We start from the raw sequence: 19,817 nt of genomic DNA on the forward strand, positions 1-19,817 counted from the left end.
TACTTACTGCAGCTTGTTTTCAAATGTGTAGTGTAACGTCACACGTACGTCTTTGTAGGGTGTGCAATTACGGTTTAGAATGCTATTTACGTTTATAAATAATTGGTGAATTTAGACTTGAAACATTTTATAGCGAATATAACCTCATCAATTGTATATAATTAAGTTAAACAATATAACGAATAATGTCCGTTTTATGCCACGTGATTGGCGTATCAAACTCTTTGGACACGTGATTAATGGCTTGATTTGTTGGAAATTTAAGCCCAAAACATTAAGAATATTGTCCATTTTATATCACGGGGCCGCCCATATTTTTTATTTTTGGGTTTCAACATTAGTTTTAGACACAAAAAAACATGTCTTTAATGTGTCATGTGTTAAGTTTTTATTATCATATATTATCATTTGATTGAATTATGTTAATTCGACGTAGGATATTATTGGTCACATCATTAAATGCATAACTACTATGCTCTTCTGCATTCCTGGAAGGATGTGAGTGTGTAAATATGGGATATCGTGCGTAATCTATCCGTTGAACCATATAGGATTGGTGCGGCATTGAATTGCTTCAACAGATTAGCATGCACAGAAAATCTTCCGCGAGATACGAGAGAGAAAATATACGGCGAGGACACCGTGTAAGTAGATAAGTATTACGTTGTTGTATTTTTAACATTTTAACAAGATAAGGATGGGAGAGAGGCAATCGGTTGAGTTGGATAGACTTCGGTTTCAATGTGAAGTATATTTATTAACGATATTTTCGAAAAAAAGAAAAAGGAAAAGCTATCCTGCATCTTCGAAAGTCAACAACGGAAATAAAGAAAAACAAAAAGAAAATTTTGTAACAACTTCCATCATAAATTTGAGGAGTTGACCCTAAATTTTCTTAGCTTGAAGTATGGCCGATAAAGTGGGCTGGACATATGCACCTTACAGATAAGCAATAGTCTTCTCTTCCCCAATCAAAACCCCATACCCTCTTGGTGGGTAATACAACATGCAGAGAAATACAGAACTTTATATAATATTAGTTTCATGTCTTATTTTGAACGTTTTCTCATCATCAATACGCCTAAAGTCAAGGGCCTCGTAAATTTATTTACATTATTCTTTTAAATAAACAAGATGGAAAAAATATTAATTAAATTACGTAGAATATATATGGCCACCAAAGATATCCTCCTCCAAATTTACTTCATAGGGTTTGCTGAACTTTTGTGTCACTCTTAATTAACCGCCGTAATAAGGATTCGAGGGATTTAATTTGTTGGTGATTTGGGTTATATTTTGTTGAATTATTAGGAAGATTAAATTAATTAATCAACTCGATTTTCAATCAAATTAAGTTGATTACAAGTAGTTCCAACCACAAACGTAATTCTATGTGGTATTTAAAAAAAATACACAATTCACAGCACATAGATTATAGAAGCATCAAATACACTGACATGCACGTCCAAAACAATTCCATTTATTCTTTAATCTTTATCTTTAATTATTTTTATAAATAATTGCCATCATTAGTTGTTGTTTTTGGCAGTAACGTATATATATTTTAAATTATAGTTAAGACAAATAACATGCAAATTAGTGGTGTTATTTAATGTTATAGAACAACAATTCTTTATCATTATTCAAACGGTTCCCTCTCGTTCTCACTAGAGAGAGCTTAATAATCGACTGTGCCAAGTAGATTAATTGCTTTTGGTGTAAACTGTGTGTGCAGTTTCTTATTATTTTGTTTTCTTAAAAAGAATCATAATTAATTTTTTCCACATGTAAGGGGTATACGTTTATATTAATGTAAGATGATATACCATTTTTGTAGTAGAAACAGACTTGGGCTGGTCTCTAGTGGAATACTAGTCAGTAACGTTATGGGTCCAATTAAGCTGCATCAACAACATCCCATTCAGGCTAATTGGCAGTCTCTTTTGTAACATCCCGTTCCTCCACACTAGTAATACTTCGTTTATTTTGAGTCAGCTCCTATTTGCATGCACGACTTTGTCTTCGTAAATCTAGTACCAACCCATACTAGTTTAAGCTTAAAAAAGTGTTTTTATTTTTTCCAATTTGAAAGTCTGACTTATCATCCATTCGTCACTCGATAACTCACTATTCACCAATCAAGTACCACTGCAAAGGTTGGTGACCATACCTACTCGATTCGGGTTACCTTTCACCTCTTCGTTTCTCGTCAGTCAAAAAAGCCAAATGCAAAACTTGGTAATGTGGCAGAACAACTCAATGCTGCATGCACATGAAAAGTAATGTGTTATTGGCACTGGATGTAGATATATATATTCCCACAAAGTCAGCACTCATCACATCAACTGGCTAGCTACACTAGGTATCAATCAATATTGACGAGCAATCGAAGTACAGTCAAATAAGAAGTTGACTGCAATTACTAACTTCTGAAAACAACTGTACACAGGACAAGAGGCCCCTGCCCATGCAGTGGAGATTTATTATATATAATTATGCCCCAATTTTAATAGATTGGACCCAAGTCACCAAGACTTGGGAAGCTTCGTTGGTTCTTTCTGTAGTTGTTAAGAGTAAATACTCTTAAATTTGACCAAAGGATATGTGCCATTTTCAATGTTTGACCCAACGAGTATTGTTTATAGTACCGCAACGTGATTCTGATATTTTGTAGCCAGACCCAGGTCACCATGTAGTCCAAGCAAACCTGTACAGTTCCCCAAGTCACCAAGTTGTGAAGCAAAGAAACACATAAGACTGAAAATTGGAATTAAACGTTCATAAGTATATATATATATATATTCAGTCTAAACTAGTCATAGGGCTAGTAATCAAGCAATAAAGACGAAGAACAAGTGCTCCCGGCCATCAAAATTGAAAGAGATGGGAGCTCAGATATTAATGAATAGTTAATTTGAAGCAAAGTGAAAATGATCTTCCAACATCTTCAGTCGTACCAAAAAGCTTTTGAATTCATTGGCCCAACCCTTTTTCAACTGCAGCCTTGAAGGCCACACGGCCCACACCATTGACCATTCATTATACACTTAGCCCGGTCACTTAAATATTAAGATCCATATTTCAAAATTGATAGACTGGGAGGCCCACCGTACTTATCAAGAGTTATTGCTGAATAAGTTAAGTTTGAGGGTCCAATCCAACAATGAAGGCCCAACCTAGCACACATAGTTGACTTGGGCCTTATATAAGCTACAATCTTTTGGACGACGCATTACTTGAGCCCAAATACCTATCCTTACCAAGAGATTTTGGCCTGATCTATGTTTATAAAGTTGACAAGGTAATAATGACAATATCATATCATATCCCCACACCAAATACTATGAGTCTGTTTGATAGACAATTTTCATAGTAACATCTATTGGTTGTACTTTCGTCGATAGCATATTAGTGTTAAAATTATTGTGTGACAAATTATATTTAAGGGTATTGTGTATTTATCATTTAAACATATTGTACAATATCATTATAATTAATTTAAAATTTTATAAATATTAATAATAATAAATAATTTATTAATATTAACAATAACATTTTAATTGATTTAAAATATTGTAAATATAAGTCACATATAGGTTTTAATAGTTGAGATTACAATAAAACATTTAAACAAATATTTTCATAAGAGGTTTTTAAACATATTGCAAAATATGCATAGGTTCATTCATCATACGGTAGAGAGTTGTTCGGCAAGCATATCCCGAAACTGAGCCATACTCGTATCGTCAACGACCAAATATTCGTCTTCTGCATTTTCAACGTTTTGAGCGCTAGGGTCGGTCATGTAGGCATCTTCGCTCGTGGGAGTCAATGTCAACAAAATCAACATCACCAGCAGCATGTAGTCGGATAAAATTATGAAGGGTCATGCAAGTAATAACAAACAATCATTAACTTGGTCCTTATATGAAAAGAAGTCATTGAATTCAATATCCACAATTTCTTCTTTGTAACCCCAAAGGTCCGTTCGATGTTATTTCTGAGCCTAGCGTGAGCCTTATTGAAGACTTCACAAGGTCCCGATAAGGGTGCTCCATGCTAAAATACAAGAACATGATATCGCTCACTTATGTATGGTGCAAGAAAACCTATCCTATTCGCATATCCTACATCAACCAAGTAATACTTGCCCAAAAGAAATTTTTTTTATCAATTTAGTTGATTAGAAAAGTAAAACATCAGCGTTGATATTGGCAAAAACAATCTCCTTACCAAGAGGTGGCTTCGGAGACTTTAGCCTCTCCACACGCAGAGGATGTTCCAAAACACGACTATCATGCGCCAAGCCCGGCCATCTAGTTACTACGTATGTATGCATCATATCGAAGTCACGCACCTCCAGTACATTCTGTGTGGGGACACCTAACTCGAAATCTAGAAGAGACATCCCTTAGCCAAAGAATATAAGGTCTTACCGGTATGAAAATCTCGTTTGTCGGAGGAGAAATTGAACGACGACCGTCGTCGTGGTCAGAGTAGGTATGGCGGTGGATATGCATCAACGTCGCGTACAGATGAAAAGTTAGCAGAAGTTCGTGGTTGTGCTTTTACGTTATCAGTAGCTCTAAGGGTATGTTTGAGATAACAAATAAAAATGAGGGTATTTCGGTAATGAATAAACAATAGTCTCAAAATTGTTCAAATTGGAACAATTTTGAAAAGACAATAATATTGTACAAAAAATGCATGGGAATATGCACCCCTCAAATTGTTGTTTGTTTCACAAGTAACATATATTGTTTGGAAATTGTAGTTGGACAATATATTGACTTTAAAAATTATTTACCAAACTGGCACTATGTCTATAAATTTGAAAATTACTAATCAATACGCTGGTATGGCGACGACCGTGGCCATAATCATGGAAAGAATACATCCGAGAAGTATTGCAACCACGATCCAGCCTTTTTTTAAATCGCCTACAACTCTTGCCTTACAAGAATTACAATCGTAACAGAGTTTGGTTTGGTCGTTGCTCCATGTGCTACAGTCGCTATTACTCGCAATTGGACCCGACTTTGGTACTATCCAGGATGTCTTCTGGTATTGAAATCCACATTCAACTGGTGGTCTGCAGCAATCCGACTATATATATATATATATATAGGATAACATCGATTAGCATCACGAAGACGTATATATGTAAGTAGATACAAATTTAAAATTAGTGTACACATATATACCTGAGTAGGAGAGAGAGGCTTGATCTTGTTGCCACTTACAAGACTCGAGCAAATTGAAGATCTAGTTTCAATTTGACAAGCCTCCTTAATGCCCTCCCAGTTGTAGTCGTGGTGATTGAGATTGTACGTTTTGGTGAGAGCAAAGGCAAAGGAGGTGAAATTCATGAGAACCATTAAAGTCACTAGCACACGAGGTAAATAGAGACACCTCTGACCACACTGAGAATCGGCTCCCGCCACAAGCATAGCGTTCATTAATCCAATCAGTGATAAAAAGCACACGATCATCCCCAAACTTGATGGATTGTCACGGATTCTTCCACACCAGGGGACACTTTGCGCGTCCCTGATAGTAAAGAAGATTAAGCAACTGGTTGTAAGAATGAAACTTACGAGTACGAACCCCAGGAACACTCCGACCCGCATAGAAGAAGCCATAACTAATTTGTGTATCAAGCCAGACTGCGACTGCCCGTCTTATATATTGATAAATTAAATTTACGTTTCCCGATAGGTTTTGCATTACTAATATATTTATTAAAAGAAACAAACAAAAACTTGGCTAACATTAGGGGAAAACAAATATTGAAAAGGAAAGTATTTGTTGAATGAGAAGTAGTCGTGCTTAAATAGTGTGATGAAGACCAAGATTCTCATATATTTCAAGGAGATTGATATCTACTAGCATTATGAAACGTTTAAAATTATCAAGTTATTAAGAGAATATTTAGTTTCCTAGTTTGTTAATAATTATCAAATATGAGGCTGAATTATAGGGTTAAGTTCTATTATTTGTAGGAATAGGTATATAATTAGTATTAGTATTAGTTTTGCTTGAAAAGCTATATAAGCCATGGCTTTGTAGTTTGGAGGGAGGAAACAAATTAATAAAAAAATTTGAGATTAATTCTCTCCCTCTTGTTTTCTTACGCAAGTTCGGGCAAGGGAAATCTTAGGTTTCATCATAGTATCTGCGCAAGCTATTAGCTATGCAACCACCACAGTCATTCATCAATTAGACTCCTGAAGATTGAAGAAGATTAGTAGGCTGAGGAGACTAGTGGAAACCTGTAATATTTCAAATTATCTAAGATAATATTAATTTATTATTATATGACCACCGTTGTTTTTTGTATCATTGGAGACAGCGATGTTTATATAAACTGTGTCACTTGCTTTGTATTGATTATGCAAACTAATGAATTTGCTTCTTCTCTTTTATCTCTGTTTCTCTAACTCTGATTCTTCTCTTCCTCATCATTTCTTCACAAGAGATTTAATCTTCAATTTATATCAGTGTCAATAAAAGAGCAAACTGCTTTTGTAGACTGTTTACGAACCAACTTAAGGAGGATTGAGGCTTCTAAGTGGGCCAGATCTTACATGATTAACCCAAGATTGGACGGTAGTTGGGCCCAATCTCAAAGTTATGGGCTAATCAACGATCCAAAGGCTTATGGGAAAAAAAACGAAAAGAAAGAACAAAGACCACATGCAACAAGAGGTTACAATAAAAGAAAGAATCACAAAGCAAAATAATGCAAGGGATCCAACACAAGGAAGTAAAAGTCGTATTTATGAATTGAGCAGATGGGATTTTAGATCTTTCATCGATGATAATACAAATGGTAATGAGAATGTGACCTCACCTTATCACCCCTCTATCTCACTACAAACTGAGATTGGATCCAGTCCTTATGGCATCGGTGTGAAATTCTGAATATGGGATTTAGACACGGAATATGGACCCAGATAGCAATGCATTGTGAGGGCAGATTTTGTTTCGTCTGACTCACTGCCACGGCTGCTTCATCTACTTCCCATCTTGGTATCTTCAAATCTTGCTTTCCAGGGGTGCAATGAACGAAGCATGAAGGGCTTTTCTTCATATCCCTGGAGACTGGATGGATAAGCTTCGCATTTCTTCTCACCCCCACGTATGTTTAGTTGTGATTGCCCTCGTAGGTAGTTTGTATTCCTTGCCTTCCACTACTGATTTCTTTTGTATCGGTATTATGAGCTGAATGGCTGCATGACTGCGTGTTGGCTAACTATCCGTTCCAAGCCTTGCTGAAAAAATTAAAAAAAAATTCATCAGGAACCTTGCAAATAGCCAAAGCTAGAACCTCTTTAGACAAATGGAAAAAAAACTGAAAAGTTAAGAAACAGCTACTGATACGCATAAAACTCAAGCAGAAAGCTTCTAGACCATATTAACATCAAGCATGAGCACGAGTAACAGGCTACAGCATATGTTGACACCTAGAGTCATCTATTCGCCCAATATAAAGCCTCCAACTTCAGTATTATTAAACACCAAACAATCCAGTTAAAGGGTTAACCTTCACCAAAAATTATACTTGCCACTTAAACATTTTTCTATAAAATCATGAGGTTCATGTGTCTGCTCACTGCATGAGAGTGTGGATATGCAATTAGTAAGAGAGGGATAGAGGATTACCAAGCTGTTGATAAACTTCATAGAGTAAGTACAGAAGGAGGAGCATCCCTTCTAGGCCCAGCAACAGAACGATAAACATAAACCTTATCAGCTTGAATTCCATCACTCCCATCCTCCTTCATTACCTCCACATTCAGTCTGGGCATCTCCCTGGCCAGAAGCCTACAACCATTCATGGTCACATTGCAGGCAGACATCCAAAGTGACCTCATGGATTCATACTTCTCCAAACCTGAGAGTAGTGCTGCATTTCCAAAAGGGCAGTCCCTTATCTCCAGCTTCCTCAACTTTGGACAACCTTTCAGGACGCATTCCATCCCCCTATCACTGCTGCCAGCAAAAGCCACTGAAAGAGTTTCCAGGGTCTTTGCATACATCCCAATATACTCAAATGTCAAGTCCGTTAAAAGACCTGAAACTGAAAGCCTCTGGAGTTTCTTACAAGTCTTCACTACTGCACCAAAAGCCTCGTCCATAGGTTCATTTGTTCTATAATCTGGTTGGCCTGGAGTCATTATGCATAGACGGAAGTGGGTGAAATCAGGGCAGTTCTTCACAACTGTTGCCACCGCAGCGTTGGTCATTAGCCGGCAAAAGTAGAGGACATAGTGGAGTCTTGGGCAGCCATTAGACACAGCTACGAAACCAGCTTCAGTTACCCCGTGGTTCCCTTCATCATCAAATGGATTGTCTGGAAAAACTCGGAGTTCTTCTAGCAAAGGACAGCTGGATCCAACAGCCTCCAGCCCCAAGTCTCCTACTGTATCCAGGACCTGAATCAAGAATATGACTAATAAGGTGCTATGCAAGCAAGAATATGTTCTTCAGTTCTACCTTAAAAAGTTAACCATTAGAAAGATAAGGAAACAACTTATATAAATTAAATTAATGGAGACATGGGTGTTTCTTACCCAGAGGCGTCGAAGATGTTGACAGTGAACAAGAAGCTCAGCAAGGTCATCACCTTGTAAAGCAGCATAGCTCAAATTCAAGAAAGTTAGATTTATAGAGGCAGAGAATAGAACTGGGAGATACAGTGCCGTCACTTCCCATAAACCAGAGAGGCTATGCAGATTTTTGCAATTGCTAAATGCAATTTCAATATTGGAATACTGACTGGGTGTTAGCTCTTGCAAGAATGAGCCAGTACCAACCTCTGTTAATTGAGGAGCACACACAAGCAGCTTTTGCAATTGTTCCAATGAAATATTTTTGTTAACCTTCAAAACCTTCAATGATTTGCACCGGGCAACAAGTCTCTCAAGGGTATCAAAAGTTACATCACTATTCAAGGTTCCAAAGTTCAGCACCTCCAACGAGGTGAAAGTTTCTGGAAAACAGCTCAGCCACCCTCCACTTCTGTCATCAATACCATTATCCTGGATGTCGAGCTCAGTTAAATTCCTGTAAACAGACAGCAATCGAATCAACGAACAATAAAACAAACGAAACAAAGAATCAAAATGCAACGATAATTAACATTGATGTAATTCCGAAAACCCCTTGGTCACCAACAGATTAACAAGCAAACAAAAAAAGGAAATGTTATAAATTTTTTTGTTATTGAGTGAAAGGGATTGAATGTATCTTTATTCATGAACTTCGAGTGGATTTGGAATGCTTCTTTATTCATGAAAGTTGTGTATTCACCAGGGCATTTGCAAGTTCTATGTAAATTACGCCATGTCAAGCACTAAGAAGAGATAGGAATGGACATATTGAAACCAATTCTTTAAATGAAACTAAGGTACAGAAAGTGAATGAACAGCAGGAAAACAAAACTAACTTTCATATTATATGGGCATAAAAGGAGAAAATGCATCAATAATATTGAATTCACTTGGGAATGTGACTGTAGCTAACTTCCTTCTTTGATTGCAATTGTAAAATCATAATCACACGAAGTATTCAATGTCTCATAAGCAGCAAATAGCTGCTTACTTGAAACCGCATACTTCAGAGCCAAAATAAATATCATTATCATCGCAGTAGCAGTTTCATTTTACTACAGAAAAAACCAAAAGGTGATTAACCCGCACCGCTAATAATATATTTATATACCATAATCCATCATAGCAACTGGAAAAGAAATGGACTCCACATGGAGAACAATATCTGAAGTTTGGTTCACCACCTTGAGCACTCAACCATACGCACCAATCTACGCAGCCATCTATCATTAACATCCCTAACTAGCTTTCACAGTTGCAATTAAGCTTATCGACCCTAATATTGCAATGCAGAAGGCATCTAACTCCTTTTGTTTTCCTTTTCTACACACCTAGAAGTTAGAGAGTATTAAATTCCAAACAGATACCATGTGAGAAATCAGTGAGAATTTATCACATCGATTCTCTTTCCCTATTCATTCCTATCAAGAGTTACACACTCAACATCACTCGGGAGAGAAGAAACAAATTTTTCAACTTTACCTCCTCTATATTTACTTTAAAAATATAGCTTCGAGCAAAGCATGTTGTAAGACTTATGCCATCAGATTAAAGATAACCAACTGGTCAAACATCACATCGATAAAAAGAACAACAAAAGTAAAAATAGCAGAGGGTTGAGAGAATTCTATGGTGCCATTTTTGTTTCAGAAATTAGCATCAGAAGACAATTAACCAATTTGGTCTCTGCTTAATCGAGACCCAGAAAAGGAAAGAATCATTGAATCAACCCAAAAAAGTTAATGAAAACAACCACCTAGATCATTCACCATGCTACTCAATCTGAATCTGAAAGATTATGAGAAGAAGCAACAGAATATAATCCTAAAATTAATAATTACGGAAACGACAAAAGAAATTCGTACTTGCAATGTTTGGCAATGGCTGCGAGTCCGTCGGTGCTAAACCCATCACAGCTCAAAAGCGAGAGCCCCATAAAATTGGGGAAGTTCAACGCCAAAAACTCCAAACTCTCGTCACATACTGTCATTCTCTTGAGTCTAAGCTCCTCCAAAAAGGGATACTCGGACGCGAAAACGACAAGCCAAGAGTGGACATCAGCTCCCCAATTTTCCGGCACCAGATTGAAGTCCGAGAATCGCGGCTTCCCCTTGAGTGTCACGCTCTTGATTTTTGGGAACCGACGGGCAACGATCTCCGGCGAGACCGAATAACAGTTTCCAATAAAAACACGCGTACGCGACCATCGCTCAGCGTGATACCAGTCCTTGCAAACCAGAGAGAGCGAGCTACGGTCTTTGTGAGATTCGATTAGGGAAAGAACTCGCTCCAGTACCTCATCCGGGAACATAGCCGACCTATTCGACTCTGGAGATTCCCTCTTCCTCTTTGAATCCATAGCAGCAGCTCAACTCAAAAGAAAAACCAAGTTTCCATCAGTGCTCAACAGAATCAAATCGAACAATTCCGATGCGAACGAGGATCCGGAAGCACTAATCGGAGATCCGAAAATAAAAACAGGTGCGGGAAAAGAGAGAGAATTGAAGATTCGTTTATTGAATAAGTCGATTACTTGCCATGAACGAATCTCCAAAACGAAAACCTCTGCTTAGCAACAGACGACAACCTATCATGCCCATGATTTTCTTCAAAGGAAACATAATAAAATAATAATTAATATAACCTATTTTTATTGCTATAACTAACCATTCTTAATAATACATTAAGTATTATTATTTTCAGCTCCATTTTCGTTCGCTGAAGCTGACACAGATGAAATGGGGCAAGAAGAGGACCACCACCACCACCTAACCTCTGACCGTCCACTCTAACATTTTCCACGTCAGCAATGATACCTGAATGTAGTAAAATCTCAATCCATTGCCCATTTTGCCCTTCTTTCTGCAGCAAATTATCTGTATAATTAACCTGGAGTTTGGCAGGAAAACCAGTGAATGGTCAGGTAAAAATGTGATATATATATATATTATGGATTTTGAACAAAGATTTTCAATTATATCACATCGATTGACAAAAGCATGAAGAATCTCTTATCAGATCTGCAGGAAAAATTTGTCCATCTATCTGGCTGCCTGTCAATTAATGATTCTCTGACCAGCACTTTTCATTGAAAACAACGTTGTCTGAGAAATGACGAGCCTGCCCTGCTGCTTCAAGTACAAAGCTGGGGTTAATGGCTGGCTCTGATAAAGCAGCAGTAGAGTGGAGCCACTTGACTGGCTGACGGCTCCGGCTCCGGCTTTCTTGATTTCGGGAGGAGATTTGTGTCATCTCATATCTGTGGACAGATCTGCCCTTATCTTCTTCCTTCTTGTGATTGGTCCAAAATGAAAAAAAAGTTTAAAAACAATAATAGTTTGTGAGTCGTTTTATGAAAATGACTCCCATGTGGTCGCTGAAAACTGAAAAGTCCTTAATTAATTACATCCCTTTTCCAAAAATTAATTAAGGTAAAAAAATAAAATAGAGGAGTGATAAATTCGCTGAACTCATCGGGTACTTTGCTTATAAAAAACTGACAAGTCATGTGATACATCACGTGGATGGCCTCAAACCGCACGAATTCGACGTTTATGGTGGAACAAGCACGTGATAGAGGCATCTAATCTAATCCCCACAGCTAAGATCTTGATTGATCTCTCTCTAATCTCTCTATAATTAAAGATAATCATAATCATAATACAACAATTAAGAAACTTAACTTTATTAGTACTATAATACATTCAATAATTGGAAAATGAATAAAAATAACAGTATGGACTAAGTAACAGCTGAGAGCAACTCCAATGGGTACTCATAAAACAAAATTTAAAGATAAACAAGATTACCAGCACTACATATCTATGATGGGATCAAAACAACACTTGATAACATCTCTAAATTTATTGGGCTTTTGACATAGCAAGAGCTAATTAAGATGAAAAATTGGACCTACACATCCACTCTTTGATTAATATGTGACAAAACTCTGATCACTTATTCTCTTTTCGCTCCACTTTTCATGTTAAACCCACTTTTTATACTAAATATATGAGAAAAAAGTTGTTTATGAAGTGCTTAAAATATGCTATTATTGTATCACACACACGTTATATTAGTTTTTGACATTAATATCAAGGCATATCAAGTGCTACATTATTTTTTTTTACCATTGGAGATCCTCTGAGCTGGCTAGCTCATCAAGTTTAGAGCATCCACAATGACAAGAGTTTGAAGTGCTTAAATCATAATTTTATGGTGAAATGTAGCGTTAGCTATTCACAATGGACAACATTTGACACTCTAAAATATGTAAAAATTTACCCCACACTTCATATTTGGTGTGTGTATAAATGGATGAATAGTGAGAAATACAACAAATCAAAGAATGTCACATGTTTTTCTCTCTCTTCTATTTTTCTTCTTTTCTTGTTCTCATTCTTTCTCTCTCCCCTATCAATCACACTCTCTCCAGCTCAAGAGTCTCACCATTGTGGGTGTATAGTAATTTGACACTTAATAGTGACAAATATTGAGAGATTTGGAGTGGTGGCTATGTAGATGCTCTTAGGTGGAGATGTGTGTAGCTTCTATCTATATTATATTTATAGGTCTGTTATTTATTTAATCAGTTAGATTTATTGATGGTCGGAAGGAATACGGTGGGTTATCTTAGTTTAGCTAATCTTCGCTGTTTGATTATTAGTTTTGATGCCTCAAGTTCATGCTTTCATACAGGCTTACTTGACCTCACACAAAATTGTCTCTCATACAACTCTATTTATGCCACACTATTATTATTATATATATTGTGTGTTTCTTTTTCTATATAACAAAAGTATTGAGTTGGGACCCTTGTGGCTATACTTATGTTGAGTTTTGGTCTAACTCACTATGTTGCTCGGCCCCTGTATGCTGCTAATTGTGTTTAAATGAAGTTCCACGTCGTTCCACGTCGTCTATTAGATAATAATAATTAGAGGGATATTACCAAATAAACAAATAAACGAGTTAGCCCATGCGATCGCCAAGTGAGCTGCTGATGAGACACGTGAACTGTGTTTGCATGTGAAGAGGAGAGTGGTGGGGCCTAGTTACCCATTTACCCCTTTTGGGGGCCCCCAACTAAGGTGAATATTATAGCACCATAAGTGATTCAACGATGTAGAAAATCCACATGCTTCCAACTCTGATATATATATATATATTATATATAATGCTTTTTCATGGCTTTCTGGAATGTTCAAGAGTCACTTACCAAACACCCACTCCCTCTTCAAACAAAGGAAAAGGTCGACTGCCGCAAATTACTCTATAAAATCAAAATTTATGGGATGTCCCCGAAGTGACACAGTTACATGAATATATATATACGAACAAATTTTAGAATTCGCTTCACCTCACTATAATCCTTTGGGATCACAAGTATTTAACTTGAATTGTCATGGCTAACAAGCCCTTCTTATACCATTCCCAAATTTGGAGAATGGGTCCACTTGATGGTTCACCTATGAGGGAGTATCACACTTACAACAATGGGTTTTTGTTCTCAAAAAAAAAAAAGAATAAAGTTTTTGGTTAAGATAATGAGTTTGACCTCTGTAACTCTTAACACAAATGGAAAGTCTTGAGTTCAAATCTCATGAGTGTTTTTCTTAGGACAATTTGAGAGATGAACACTCACTCAGCATCTCGAATACAAATAACACCATACGTTATCTCCCACACAAGGTCTCAACCCAATTCTTACCTGGTCCATGGAGTTACAGAGTCTTCTATGCGGTTAAGAGTTGATCAACCAAATATCCAATGGGCATGCAGCTGAGTGGTTCCACTTCCCCGTTAACCCAAAAAGAAAAAGGTATCACAGCTACAGGTCCTACACTAGCGTATCAACACCTTAAGAATGAACTATAAAAGTCAAAAAGTTTATGATTTGAGTAGGCACCGCACATCTCTATATCTTAATCTAATTGGCTACAAATTTCTTTCTTCTTACTAAACGATTTCTAATGATTGCATGTATTTTTCAATATTTTCAAGCTCAGATTTAATTTTTTTTAAAAAAATTGATTTAGTTTTTGACTCCAATAAAGACACTGGTATTTCATCAATCCTGACCACCAAAAACTAAGCCCAATACGATATAAGTGGACCCTTTAAACCAAGAAGTTCAGTTCCCCTAAATTAACAGCCCCTACCAGTAACATAATCCTAGAATGAAGAAGGTATACTTATCCTTTATATCAGAAATTTAGAATGGACCTTGTCCCCCAACACTCAACAAGCCCATGTTCTAAGCCTTTCTTTTCTTCAATCCACTCATCGTTATCATATTTTTTTGCTTTAAAAAAATGTATTATTATCATAGGGGGTCTAATGTGGGTGCATTACACGTGGCAGTAGTTAAAAATGTAGGATGAAAAGGGGCCTACACAACAAGTCCTCTCATATTTGAACACCTGGCATAGTTGCCCAAGTTATCTTTGACCAGATTAATGTTGGAGGAGAGATTTCGGAGCCATTCCATCATGTACTGGAAAATTCATTCGTTCCAACAAAACTTTTTGGGTGGAGGAATTGGCGGTTGCCTAACTCTCTCTTTTTTTTTTTGTCCTTTTTGAGACTTGTCGTCGACCTGTCACCAGCTTCATTGACTTCCTCCTGCGCACTTTTTTCTATTCATTGACTTCAAAGAAGTGTTTGCTTATGCCAACAAATGTTAATGGGCCACGGTCCATTCAGAATAGATGCTCAATACTGGGACTGGGCTTTCGCGATAATCAATAGGATAGCAAGGCCTGACAGATTATGTTGGAAGTTGCTCCTTGCTGTGGGCGTACTGCCTCACTTTGGACTTGGGCTTTAGAGTTAGTAATTGACAGACAATCAAACATAGACTAACAGCAACAAAGACACACCAAAGACGTGCTATCTAACCGACACTGAAATTTTGGAAGCATATAGCGAGGAATGCTTCTTGCAAGTCTCAAAGCACCGACACCTTTAGCGAAAGTATCCGTCCAAGCATTTTGTTACCTACTAATATTCGAAATACTCTAATTCCTTAGTCTATTCAATCCACTATGTGTGTCCGCAATCAAATTTCCCGATAGCCTAATGAGAGACCAAGTCAAACTTAACCACTGCATTAACAATAATTATCGCATCTCCCTAGAACCATTTCCGGCTCTTCCTGATCCAATAGTTTAAAGCAAGAAAATTTACTTAAATAACAGATTTAAGAAAAAGTGAAGTCTAAAGATACTCAAACTAGATTTCACTCGCCTACAAAAACCTTGGCAATGATTTCTTCTTCCTTTTATTGCTATCATCAAAATATCAAACCCACTACTGGGTATAATAGTCATTTCGTATCAAATTCATTAGCATTGGATTTAGTAATTAATCCTCCTTTACATTAATATAATACAACCGGTAATCCGACTGCCAAACACCCGAAGCACCAGAAATGACTGACAATCCCAATCCGCACAAAAATCATACTCAGTGTATCAGTTAATCTATTTAATTAAGTAATTAATTAGCATGATCGAAATCTAATCCCCCTCGGCAAACATGTCGTCGTTTCTCCCTGGAGAGATGTCAATCTCTATCATATTCTCTTCTTCAACGTGAAACCCCAAACCACGCTTGTTATGATCTTCCAGTGCTATCTCTATCAAACTCTCTCTATCTTCCTCTTCCCAACTGAAGCATATTTTCTCCGGTGAGTCCCATTCTGCAGTCTCCGAGAAATCACCCTCCGACGAGTTATCCGAATCCGATTCCGGGTAGTACATAGATAGTGAGGATGTCCTCTCAATTCCCGCGAACCGGGTCGGGTTGTTTTGATCCTCACCCTTCTGATCATTCGGATCATCCCCTTCTTCCCCTTCGTATGCCTCGTAAATAACCTCTAGTGGCGCCCTCACGTTCCACTCAACGAACGTTTCTTCCAAATCAGGGTTTGGGGAAAAATCCACAACGTGTTTGGTCGGGCATACGACCCATTCGTGGACTTGGGTTGATTTATCGGGTTTTTCTGCTTCAATAGATTTGTCATCTCCGTCTTCTCTGTTTCCAATTTGGAGCTTTTGTCTTGCACCGATACGGAGGAGCGTCAATAAGAGAACCCCAGTCAATAAGACAACCGGAGAGAAAGCAATGGTGAAGAAAATTGGAGGAAAGTAAAGGAGAATCAAAATGTAGAGAGTGATAATGCAAGAGAACAGAGGATCAGACGATAAGTGGAATGTTGTTTCCATAATTTCAATACAACATAAAGCAGAAATAGAGGTTGAGTTCAATAATTCCCATCGATCATCCTCACTATCCTCCATCAAAGGCAAGGACTGATATCATTGGAGTCAAGAAAGCAGAGGAGATAAAGGAAGTATGGAATGGGGCGGTAAAAAGCAATAGAGGAGAGGGACAGAGGGAGGGGTTTAAGTTGTGGGGTTTATAGACTTTTTGGGTGCGTAAGAGGAAGGCATGGAATATCAAGAAGGGTAGCGTGTGGAAGACTTGGTGTGGTCTGTTTCATTATGGAATTACCAAGATGTCCTTCAAGAGATCATGATTTTTTTGATTACGAATTATATCTTCCTTTTTCCTAAGGCAAAATTTTGGTACAAGATCCTTTGATTATCATCTTTCTTTCCATTTCCCTATGATGAAGGATCATCAATCTCCTTTTATTTGACACTGCACCTGTCTTGTAATGTTGGGGCTTCTCTCACCATTTTCTTTCTTTCTTCCCACCCCACTATCTCTCCCTCCCTTCCTCTGTAGACAGTATACACATTCAGAATGGCGTGTAATATTTGCGAACACATGTATAATACCATGTATATATTTGTGTTTTCTTGTATACACTACATACCTAACCTAAATAGGCATAATTTTGTACCTGGGAAGTGACAGCCGGCCACAGTGCAACTCTCCAAAGGCTGGTCAGTGGTAAGAAAGAAATCGTAAAATCACCTGCACAAATGAGCTTTATTAATGAAATGGATATGAATCAATTAAAAGTGGGTTCCATATGTAATATGAATATAGACTAATGAAACTAATTTACGTCACCATTATTGAAGGTTGTGCTAAGTCATTTATAGCTAATTGTAACCGGAAATACAGGAATGGAAGAGTAGTGACATATCCCTTTTTGGCTGGCCATGCACATGCTCTGTTTAAACTAAAAAGGATGGTGTGCCCAACAAAAGCCCTTTCTTTGGAAAGCTAATGGAAAAAGCGTACAAGAAAATGCAAAGTACTTGGTTTTTCGGATTGCTAACTATCAGGTCGGGGTTTGGGTTGATACTGAAAGCAATAGAGTAATAGAACTCACACTCTCTGTCTCCAATTATAAAAAGAAAGGACACTTTTGAGTCTAAAATTGAATTTTAGCTTGACTTCCAAGAAAATAATGCGGAGTCATAATTGGAGATGAAAGAAACCCCAACAGGCCCTCCCTATAGTTATCATGAGTATAATGCAGGGGTATGGGTCAAGGCAGAATATTTCATCTTGACAAGGTAAATACAAGTTTTTAATGTGTTGATCAAAAAGAAAAGAAATAGATATTATCTATATTACTTTAATTTTGGTTTCTATGAACTTCTATAGTATATGTATTCATAGGTTCATCTGGATCTTATACCAGGTATAAAATGGAGACTAGAAAGATTGTTATTAGTTGCGGCAGAAGTCCATTCCGTGCCCCAATGTCAAATAATGGTGGGGTCGAAAGCCTTAGATGGGAAATGAAACACAGGTAGATCACATGTTTTGCTGCTCAGGTGCATATACATATGGGACATGCTGTGCAGACCAGAGTAACCAATATTTTATCGACTGGTCATCCCTAACTATGTCATCCTTCCTGGTATGTAATTCACATGTATAATCATACTTAGTTTTGCGGAAATCCAAATTTTCTTAAGGAATCTTAACTGTTTGCCTAGCCATCAACAAAGGCTAACCATATTAAAAAAACCATGTTTAACTTCGTGTAGATCATGTGCATTGGTGCTCAAGTAACAAGTTAAATTTAGTCAATTTGTTTGTAGTTTGTAGTTTGTAGTTTGTACCAATATTTATCGACTAGACACAAATTTCAAATTACAACATAACATATATCAGCAGGTGGTAATGAGATACAAGAAGCATCCAAGATAAGAGCAATATTTAAAAACTTAACGTAAACTAGAATCAATGTCTATTTGCAACACTTCCAGGCTATAACATCAGAAACTCGGCAAACATGCTTAAAGGAGATACCAATCAATTATCTTCTATATTTTTTGTCATTGGCAAAAGTTGAACCAACATTATTATAAATCTACCCATGAATATGTATTTTGCAAATAATGCTAAGAGAATAGCTACCATATGGGGTTGAAAGAAGACCAGGTGCGAATGGCACAGCCCTTGAAGTCTGAGTACTGGTTGGGAGAGCTCCAGTGACACTAATTGGCAATTTGGCACGGAGTGAATGCTGTATTCAGATGAAGCGGGCCTTGCACTTCCAAAGGATACTACTGTAAAGAACAACACCACCAACGACATTTCTGCCCTAGATGTTTGGTCCTATGGATGGGCCAACATCTCCATGTCTCTGATAAGTGTTAGTTCGACACCCAAGAATGACACGATAAGACTCAAAGTAACCAGCATTGCTTCTTGGAGCAGAACTATTTCCGTAAGTTTCATAAGGAGCAGGTGCTCTGGGTACAAGAGGGATTTTGATATCCTTGATAAACAGGACAATAGGATCCCGACTGCTATATCAGCTACAAATTTGAGAATTTATTTTTTGACAATTTTAGTGCTTTTGAAAGGCATGACCTCTGATAAAAAATAAAAAGAAAGAAAGAAAGGCATGACCCAAAAAAAAAGCCAGCAGCACTCAATCTCCATCCCATTGCAAAGATGATAGATATGGCTAACCTAGGTTACAGTCCGCATAGTTGAGAACCACGCGCTGTTTCTCCAAATTTGGTTTCGCAGAATCAGATGCACCGCCATCTCCATGGAGATTTGACTTCTTGGATTCTGGTTCTTCTCCAATTGAGAGCTCGCGCTTTAGGGACGCCATTGTTAGGGTTTTAAGAGAGCCTTTTTGAACTTAAAGAGCGCGAAATTGTAAGCTAATAAGCGAGCGAGCGGGCAAACTGCTTTTGTAGACTGTCTACGGACCGACTTACGGAGGATTTAGGCTTCCAAATGGGCCAGATCTTA

General features: G+C 37.5%; 2 protein-coding genes across 3 annotated transcripts; both read right to left on the bottom strand.

Moving 5' to 3' along the window:
• Positions 1–6,740: 6,740 nt before the first annotated feature.
• LOC120005712 (protein TRANSPORT INHIBITOR RESPONSE 1-like) lies at positions 6,741–11,490 on the bottom strand. Its single transcript, XM_038855502.1, has 4 exons — positions 10,481–11,490; positions 8,577–9,069; positions 7,666–8,438; positions 6,741–7,274 (listed from the first exon to the last, which is right to left on the bottom strand). Exons 1-3 carry the CDS (start codon positions 10,972–10,974, stop codon positions 7,683–7,685), a joined length of 1,743 nt encoding a protein of 580 aa, XP_038711430.1. The 5' UTR covers positions 10,975–11,490; the 3' UTR covers positions 6,741–7,274; positions 7,666–7,682.
• A 4,455-nt stretch (positions 11,491–15,945) lies between these two features.
• LOC120005327 lies at positions 15,946–19,742 on the bottom strand. Of its 2 annotated transcripts, none has more exons than XM_038854910.1 (2): positions 19,527–19,742; positions 15,946–17,561 (listed from the first exon to the last, which is right to left on the bottom strand). In XM_038854910.1, exon 2 carries the CDS (start codon positions 16,916–16,918, stop codon positions 16,136–16,138), a length of 783 nt encoding a protein of 260 aa, XP_038710838.1. In that variant the 5' UTR covers positions 16,919–17,561; positions 19,527–19,742; the 3' UTR covers positions 15,946–16,135. The 2 variants fall into 2 exon arrangements, with proteins under 2 accessions (XP_038710838.1, XP_038710839.1); XM_038854911.1 differs by lacking the exon at positions 19,527–19,742 and adding an exon at positions 18,966–19,430.
• Positions 19,743–19,817: the final 75 nt, after the last annotated feature.

Source organism: Tripterygium wilfordii, chromosome 9 (genome assembly GCF_013401445.1).
Source record: "Tripterygium wilfordii isolate XIE 37 chromosome 9, ASM1340144v1, whole genome shotgun sequence".
Taxonomy (NCBI): Eukaryota; Viridiplantae; Streptophyta; class Magnoliopsida; order Celastrales; family Celastraceae; genus Tripterygium; species Tripterygium wilfordii.